Source organism: Crocodylus porosus, unplaced genomic scaffold (genome assembly GCF_001723895.1).
Source record: "Crocodylus porosus isolate Cpor-Errol unplaced genomic scaffold, CroPor_comp1, whole genome shotgun sequence".
Classification (NCBI taxonomy): domain Eukaryota; kingdom Metazoa; phylum Chordata; order Crocodylia; family Crocodylidae; genus Crocodylus; species Crocodylus porosus.
Window position 1 is genome coordinate 304,941 of NW_017728954.1, and position 9,451 is coordinate 314,391.

General features: G+C 50.9%; 1 protein-coding gene across 2 annotated transcripts in view; it reads right to left on the minus strand.

Moving 5' to 3' along the window:
- Positions 1-9,451, minus strand: part of ASPSCR1 (ASPSCR1, UBX domain containing tether for SLC2A4) — a 55,862-nt gene that overhangs the window by 45,055 nt on the left and 1,356 nt on the right. The window contains exons 1-3 of one of the 2 annotated variants that reach the window (XM_019556516.1): positions 9,382-9,437; positions 9,035-9,147; positions 4,516-4,616 (exon numbers count right to left, since the gene is read on the minus strand). In XM_019556516.1, coding sequence (XP_019412061.1) covers positions 4,516-4,616; positions 9,035-9,076 — 143 coding nt within the window. In that variant the 5' untranslated portion in view covers positions 9,077-9,147; positions 9,382-9,437. Of the gene's footprint in view, positions 1-4,515; positions 4,617-9,034; positions 9,150-9,381; positions 9,440-9,451 lie in introns of those variants that run through there. The other variant, XM_019556515.1, reaches the window with a different exon arrangement.

A 9,451-nucleotide genomic window follows, 5' to 3' on the forward strand; every position in this document is an offset into this window, starting at 1 on the left:
TCCTATGACCCCAGCTGACTTCCTGCCCTTTGGGCAGGGGGCTGGACTCGATAATCTCCCAAGGTCCCTTCTAGCCCTAATGTCTATGAAATCTATGAAATCACAGCAACAGCTCCACACTCTTCTGGGGGAGTCGTGAAGAGGAGCACAGGCTCTTCAAAGGAATTCTGAGACAAAATATTCTCTAGTCTAAAGACACCTTCCATGTATCTGGAGGAAAATCATCCAAAGCTGCAACAAGTGACAGCAATAAGACCAGTGCCATGAGCAAAGATGGAAAGGGCTCAGGCAGCTTAGGATTTTATGTCAAAGAGCACTAAGGCACTGGGGTTCTCGAGAGCAGGGGAGCTCAGTGCCCAAGATGAGTGGTCATTCCTTAAGGAGATGATACTCAGGGCCCAAGGCATGACCATCCCAACAAGAAGCAAGGGGGGCAGGAGTGCCCGAAAGCCCCCCTGGCTCACCAAGGGTGTCTGGGAATGCCTGATTGCCAAAAAGGCAGCGTACAACCGGTGGAAGGGGGGTGCTATCTCCCTCTGCTCGGGCCTGTAGGGGGGCTGTCAGGAAAGCTAAGGCAGACATAGAGCTAGGACTAGTTTCCAAGATCAAAGATAACAAAAAGTCCTTTTTCAAATATATAGGGAGGATGAAGAAAGCACCGGGAAACGTGGGGCCCCTGCAAGATATGCTGGGCAATCTGGTGGTTGTGCCAGACAAGAAAGCAGACCTCTTTAACCAATTCTTCACTGCTGTTTTCTTGTGCAGGGACCGGGACTTCCTCACCATGATGCAAGACGGACTCGAGGGGAACGCCTCCAGACCGCAGGTTGGGGAGGACCGGGTTAGAGACCTTCTGGAGGGGCTGGACGTGTTCAAATCAGTGGGTCCAGATGCTCTCCACCCCAGGGTGATCAGGGAGCTAGCAGGGGTTATTGCAGGGCCCTTGGCACGGCGTTATGAGCACTCGTGGTGCTCGGGCCAGGTGCCAGATGATTAGAAGATAGCCAACGTGGTCCCCATCTTTAAAAAAGGGAGGAGGGAGGACCCGGGCAACTATAGGCCCGTCAGTCTTACTTCAATCCTAGGGAAACTCTTTGAGAAGATCATCATGGAGCACATCTGCAGTGGGCCGGCCTCAGGGATGATGCTCAAGGGCAACCAGCACGGTTTCATTAGGGGCAGGACATGTCAGACCAACCTGATTGCCTTTTATGATCAGGTCACAAAAGCATTGGATGGAGGTGTCGCTGTGGATGTAGTCTTTCTGGACTTCAGCAAGGCCTTTGACACCATCTCCCACCCTCATTAAAAAACTAGGTCACTGTGGCATTGATGCCTATGCAGTCAGATGGATTGCAGATTGGCTCAAGGGTCGTACTCAGAGGGGGGTGGTGGACGGGTCATATTCGACCTGGGGAGAAGTGGGCAGCGGAGTCTCCCAGGGCTCAGTCCTTGGGCCTGCGCTGTTCAAGCTCTTTATCAGCAATTTGGATGACGGGGTGAAAAGCAACCTGTTTAAATTCGCTGATGATACCAAAATTTGGGGTGAGGTGAGCACGCCAGTAGGGAGGGAAAGACTGCAGCAAGACCTGGATAGGTTACAGGGGTGGGCTAACAAAAACAGGATGCGTTTCAATACTGACAAATGCACGGTGCTTCACTGGGGCAGTAGTAACCAGCAGCACACTTATAAGATGGGAAACTCCCTTCTGGAGAGCACAGAGGCAGAAAGGGATCTTGGAGTCATTAATGACTCCTAGATGATGAACATGGGCCGACAATGCGAGGTCACGGTTGGCAGGGCTAACCGGACCTTGTCATGCATCCATAGACGCATCTCAAGCAGGTCCAGGGAGGTGATCCTCTCCCCCTATGTGACACTGGTCAGGTCGCAGCTGGAGTACTGCGTCCAGTTCCGGGCGCTGCACTTCAGGAGGGATGTGGACAGCATGGAGAAGGTCCAGAGGAGGCCACCCACATGATCCGGGGACAACAGGGCAGACCCTACAATGAGAGACTGCGGGACCTGAACCTGTTCAGCTTTCACAAGCGAAGGCTGAGGGGGGACCTGGTGACCATCTATAAACTCACTAGGGGGGACCAGAAGGGTTTGAGAGAGACCTTGTTTCCCCGAGCGCCCCCCGGCACAACAAGGAATAACGGCCACAAGTTGTTGGAGAGGAGGTTTAGATTAGACATCTGTAAGAACTACTTCACTGTCAGGGGGGCTAGGACCTGGAAACAACTTCCAAGGGAAGTGGTGCTGGCTCCTACCCTGGGGGTCTTTAAGAAGAGGCTTGATGCCTAGCTGGCTGGAGTCATCTGAGCCCAGTTTTTCTCCTGCCTAGGCAGGGAGTCGGACTTGAAGATCTACAAGGTCCCTCCGACCCGACTTCTACGATTCTATGCTACCTCTTGATTATAAGACTCAACATTCAAGACTAAAAAGGAATCAGTAATGAGGGGAAACAAGCACATTCAGCTGGCCACATTTTACACAAGGCACCCAAGTTTGAGGGGTTGGCAGAGATTGGAGCAGGGCCAGAACACAGCTCCGCCAGCAGACAATGTGAGCAGCAACAGCTTCGTAAGTCTGAGGAAGCGGCTGGTTGCCAGTCATGCACAAGACCCAGATGCACACTAGGGACAAGCAGGAGTGGCTGCTCTGCCGGGAAGGTGAGACCTGCCACAGCTGTCCAGCTGCAAGCCATTCAGATGACAGCACCATGAAGGGCAGTCAGCCACCTCCCAGAGACATAGCCTTCAGCAGCAGCACTGCCAAACAAGTCAATGGCAAACAGGCTGTTCCATAGAGGACCCTGGGACCATGTGACAGAAGATACAGGAACGGGCTTTGCTGCCACCGACAACCATGGAATGGCAGGATCACTGTGGGCCCTGCATGAGGGGACCATACCTTCATGAAATACTCGGGCGAGGAGGTCCCAGCCAGTCCAGATATACCAGGAGATGCCCGAAAAGCAACGCCTGCTTCTCCTTGGAACAAGTGCAGCTGGGAGCTGATGCTAAAGGCTAGCTCTCCATGGCTGTGTGCACCATGCAGTCTCTCAGGCCTTAACAAAGCAGGCAGAAAAGACATGAGCAAACTCTCAGTGCTCCTGGTCACTGGATGGCAAAGGAACAATCCTGCACTCTGCCTGTCCAGGTGGGACACAGCCTTCTACTCCAAAGGCCATGATGCTGTGAACAGATGCTCTCTGCCACTCTAAGGCCCAGCACATCTAAGCCAGCGCATGTGTTGCTGCAAGTCTGCAAGCACAGCAGCTAGCAGGGGCCACTTTCTCCTCCAGCTGCAGCTACAGCAAACACAGCAATACAAGAATCAGGAAAATCCAGCCCCTCCCAGGGCCTGTCTCAATTTCTTCCATCATATCCTTGGACTCCTCAGTCGTTCCTCCTCTCATCCACAGGCAGCCAAAGCAAGTGCCTTCTCTGCCTGTTTCTATCCACACCTCCTCTACCTAGTGCCTCATGCCAGAGTTCCAGAAGCCTTTGACATGACAGTGGGTCACTGATTTCTGAATGGGTATTTAAGCGATTTGGTACCAACCCCACCACTATCAGCTGCTAGTGACAAACACTGCACCACAACATCTGCACCATAGAGTAAGAGCTATAAAAGTTCTCCACTCGCCTTAGAAACAGCCAACAGCAAAAAGCAGGAGGTGAAGACTGGAGAAGAGAGAGAATGAGCTAAACAGACATGGACATTGCATCATCAGGGTAGGTAAAATCCTACTAAAACAAGGAAGCTGATGTCCCCTTTTTGCTGTTGCCTCAAGAACCTCAAGCTTTCCAAAGCCACAAAAGAAGAAAATCAAAGAGAAGAACTGACCTTGGAGCACAGTTTATTAGTTTGACATTTCCAAACAATAGCGGCATTTTTTAAGTCAAGGAAAGCCAGAAAGAAGCACCAAATATAGGTTGTAGCAAAGTGGAGGCAAACAAACCAAACTTTGTAAGACTTACAAAAACATTTAGTGAGTGTATTTAGGTACAGACAAAAAAGGAACAGGAACAGGCAGGAAGTTTAAACAGGACCTAATCAATGGTTTGAAAATGCCAGTTCAGGCTACAAGGGCTCCAGGCTTCCTTGAATCACCTATAGAAAACCAGCAGCTTGTCCAACAAAGAGCTTTGCGTAAGGACATTTGAGACAGCCAAGCAGACCTTCAGAAATCCACCTGTCTCTGATGGCAGCCAGCATTTCAACAAAAATCCCTACAAGGGACACCTACAGTAACATGTCCATGGGGAAACATCATCCAGCATTCAGGCCATCAGGGACTGAAAGACCAACAACAAGGGAACACTGACTAAGCTAAAAAGACATGAACACAATGCAGGTGGTGAGGAATACAATTAAATAGTACTAGTGCTGCAAGTCTGAGAACTCTGACTGTGTCCCTTGAACAGCAGTAACTCTAGCCCCTTTGCCAAGTCAGGAGTCTGCCTGAGGACAAGCACTTTCCCCCTGCACACTCTGTTGTTTACCTGCTTTGTGTAAAATGTTGGAGGAGGTCCCACAGGGTCTGACTAGAGTGAAAGATGTCTTGCAAACGGGAGCCATCATCCAGCTGCAGTGCAATCCGCACCTGTAAGGAAAATCCACCCAATTAGACCAGAGTTGCAACAGACTCAGCATCTTCACAGTGAGACATGTCCACATTGTACCCATCTGGAGACCCTCCCAATCCTGAACAAACCTGGCATTTTTCATCCCTGAAGGACAGAAACCAGGCCTGCCCAGTGAGGTCCACATGGGTACCATCATTCCCAAGTCATGTGGGTGGAAGCAAAGGCAGCACCACACTGAGTCATGCCACGGTACAAGCAGGCACTGTGCATGTACCCAGCTCTCCAAAGAGCAGGGCTCACCGACATGCCCCCAGTGCTGCGCTAACAAGGCTACACTGCTTCTACCTTGGGTGCTAGCACATGCAGAGCAGGTGCAGTGCGTCTCGGCAGAGCACAGCCTCACCCCATACAGACACACTCTCACTGGCAGGGCTCTTACTTGCACCCTCGGCCTCCAGCTGAGGCTTTAAGTTCCTGACCAGCAGCCAGCATCATTCTAAACCTCACAGACTGGGATCACAAAGCAGTCTCCTGACACTACTCTCTGAGTCTGTTCTCTGTTCCAAATGGTCTCATCAGATACAAGGCTAAGGGTACTCCTAATTCCAGGCCCCAGATATGATACAGGGGACAAATATCCCACAAGCAACTCTCCCATGAAGAGGTAAGCCTTACAAAGGAGTGACTGTAAGCACACACTTCTCCTCTCGCTGGCTGCAACACCCCCACCCTTGAAAGAGGAGGGGAAAGCAGCTGGACGAGATGCAAAGATGAGAGCAGTTTTCAGGCTGGATTTTTGAAGCTCTAACATGGACTGAAGGGTTTGATTTTGTAATACAACGTAAATAACTTCTGCTGAGAGTTGTCAGGATTTCAGTCTACCCCTGCATCTAGTTAAGAGACCCACAGAGCCAAATCAACAGCTCTTCCTTCAGTGCCTGCCCCCCAGCATACATCCAGCACTGTGAAATTCTGCACTTAGAATCATCTCTGGTGGATCCATGCTTTCCATCCACACCCTCACACGAGCTGTGCAGCATCCCCAAGCCATCAGATTTCACCCAGGGCACAGAAGTCGAGTTTCTTCACATGTGTGCGCTGTCAGATACAGCGAGACTCATCTGAGCACAAGGGCCCAAAGCCTCCCCTCTGCAACGAAGCCTTGGGAGGAGACTGCCTGCAAAGAAGCTCCATTAGGGAAACCTTACGGAGAATCCCCTGCATCTTCCCATGGGAGAGGAAGCCAGCCATCCTCCCCTTCTCACAGAAAGTGCCCCCAAGCCTGGCTGATCCTGCGCTACCTGCAGAGTCACGCTGCACTCCAGCAAAGTTCTGGCCCTCAAGAGATTCCTGGTTTCTGATCAAAACCTCCTCAATTGCTCTGTGCTCAGAACTGAACCATCCGTAACACCTGCAGGGAGCCGTGGAGAGAAGGAGCACACGGACTTTTTATAACCCTGCTCTCAAATTTCAGTACCATGAGGGGGTGCTCATGCAGCTGTAGCAGACTGCCCTCCAGATAGTTTTCGTGCTTCATGGGAACTGCCCAAAGTGAGAAGAAGCAGAGACCACTTGGAAGACTTTGAGATTCCTGGTAGTTTCAAAAGAAAATAGTTTTTTTATCATAGACCAGGCAAAGCTATTTTCATTCTTAACATTTCTTCCCACTGGGTTTTCCTTAGTTGACTTCTCGAGATCAGACATCCTCAGAACATCCCGTTTTAGGAACCTAACTCTGCTGAATTCTAACAGCTCACATTCACTGCTGCCAAGCTTCTCTTTCGTTCTCAACCCATTCCTCCATTGACTGCGGTGTGAAGAGAGGTTGACTGCACTGGTTGCGATCACCAGGTCCTGGCAGGGAAACAGCTTTCTAATTTAACACAGATACCATTTTGATGATGCCATTTGGTAGCAAATGCAGCAAAATAGCTCTCCAGGTAGGCAGAATCTCCTGTAACAGCAGCATCTCTCAGTTTCTAGAGACCCACAGCTTTCATTAGCCTGACAGAACTGACTGTGACCGAAGAGCCCAATTAGGCCAAGCACTTATGGCAGGAACAACTGCTTTCTTCCTACAGGGATCGTTCTGTGGGCCTTGCCTCTGCTGTGCTTGAGCTACTGGAGGAAGGCAGACAAAAATCAAACTGAAAACCTTAAGCCTCTTCTTGAACAGAAAACATGCTTAAAAAAAAAAAAGAAGACACCAGACAAGACTTCAAACAATCTACAAGGATTTCCTTGGTGGGGCTGGTGCCATCTACCTCAGACTACTGCAGAGAATGCTGGGAGCCACGAACATTTCTACACAGAGAGCAGCAAGCATCCACAGCTACTAACAGAGGAGCTAAGTAGTTTCATCCCATCACTAACATGACCTCCTGTTTTCTTCCTTGCCCGCGACCAGCCTTAGATTATCCTCAGCTACAGAAGAGTGATGACAGCTGACATCACCATGCTACAAGACTCTTGCCCAGACAGTCAGTCTGCCAATTGCATCAGATTTTGGGCAGCAGTTCAAAGCCAAGCATGTCACGAAAGTCATATTCAGTCAATTAAACAGTCTTAAAAATCCCAGGCTGAACATAAAGTATTAGAGAGAGCAGTGCCAATTAGCTGCTAAGTTTACAAACATGTGAGTAAAAGGCTGATGACTGGATCCCTAGGTTCATTCTTTGTCATGGTGCCACCCCTTTCTCCACACCCCTGGTAAGAGAATCTGTTGGGTACTGCACTAGATATGTTTTGGAGGTCAAAGGTCTTTACAAACTGTGGATGGCACATCCAAGGGCAATCACCATTCACCTGCAGAGACAACAGATCTGCTGAGCTGGGATGCACCTCGGGAAATCACATCTCCTCCCATCACACAGACCCAACCTGGACCTTGGCCCCCATCCTGTGCTGCACTCCGGAGAGTTCATTCCAGCTCTGCCACAACCAGCCTCCGCTCTTAAGGACCAGGCTTGACGAGCTCCTCTTGGCACACAACTATTACTGATGAGTTTGCTTATGAAGTTACCCAGCAGTTTTACAAAATGCTTACTGTACGTGACACTGATTGCCTGTGGCAGTGAATTCTTTCAGTTTTCCAAGTTCAGCAGAATTTAATGGCTGATGCCTTCCCCTCATCCTCCTGCTATGGAGTTCAGTTTACACCGTGTCCTAACGCTTCTTTAGAGTAACGCTAGCCATTTTCTTGCACCACATCTCTGTGCACTACTCAGCCCAAGGAGCGCTCGTCACCCACAGCTCACAGGCTACACGGTGCCCAGGAGACCCTCCTGCTTTTCAGCCCTTGTCTTTTCCAACCTCATCTTTAAGATGGGACAACCTGACCCAGATGCTTGCTCCAGGTTGGGTCCTCTTTCCAGAGCCCTGGCAGCTCCACTACCCTGTAAAAGCGAACTGGGTCCCTTGCTAAGTTAAAAATGACTGCAGATGATGCCAGGCAGTATTTGCCAACTCTCATAATTTTTGGCATTGTTCTTAAAGTCTATGCTTCAGGAATGTGAAAAATATATATAAAGGAAAAAACTAAATTTATGTTTATATACCTAAGAAAGAGCTAAGTTTTTCACATTCCCAAAGCACAGACTTTAAGAACACCACCAAAAATCATGAGAGTTGGCAATACTGAGCCAGAATAGCTTCCATTACACTGTCTGTCATGAGACCACAGTACTAAAAGCTGCACAAAACACAACAGAGCCATGCAGCACGGAGGTTTCGACGTCGGGGCAGTATGGCGATGTGACATATGGGAGAACACTCTTCCAACAACGGTTAGCAAGCGGAAACAGGGAGCTAGTGCTGTGTTATCTGCTTGCCTTCCACAACGTTTGAGAAAAGTAGATATGAGAACATCAGCTACCAGTCACCATGACAGACAGATTAGCATTTCCAAACTCTACTTAAGCAAGATCTCACATATCTTATGGGTTTATTCCCATAAACAGCTATGTATCGTGTCTAATGCTTTCTGTAAATACACACCTACCTGCTACCATGAAAAACATTCTAAGAGCTTTTAAAGAAAAACAGACACTGTGAGATTATGTGACAAAGACAGGTACTCAGTAAAGCAAAACATCCCTGGCACCTTACATTATACCAGCACGAGCCATTTGACCAGCTGCTGAAACACATCCACCTGTCAGATAAACTAGCTCCCGAGCAAGGCGGCGAGGCTCCGACGTGACCACAAGGGACTGGGGCCTTAGCTTTTCATCGTGCTGCAAAGAAGCCCCCGCAACAGCACCCCGGGCACGAGGCCGGGGTCCCAGCAGGAAGGGCCGGGCGCCGAGCCACCAACCCCGCTTCCCGCTGCACCCGGGCAGTGCCGCTCACCAAGGCAGACGACGCGACCCTTGCCAGGGCGGACCTGGGCCTGCCCACCCTCGGCGGCCCGGGCTCTGAGCAGGAACGGACGTACCGTGTTTTCCGCTTCTGCTCGCTGACAGGAGACTGGCACCATCTCCAGCTTGGCATTGTTGGGCAGCTTGGCAAACCTCCACTGCACAGAGAGATCGAGCACCGTCCTCTGAAACCTGCAGAGAAAGAAGCCCCGCATAAGAGCACGTGCGAGCGTGGCTCCCAGCGGGGCAGCAGCGTGGGGCAGGCCCACTCGAGGCGCAGCCCACGGCGGGGCCGGCCGGGCCCCGAGTGCCACGGGCCTTCGCCCCGGCTGCCCAGACGGGCCTGCGCGCAGCAGCGAGGGGTGCGCCCCGGGCCCTCCAGTGCCCCCCGGCCGGCAGGCCCGAGCGCCACCCGCCCGCACTCACTTGAGGTCGTAGTCGTGGGGGCTGAAGCCCTGCTTGCCGCACACCTCCTCCAGCACCTGCGGGAGACG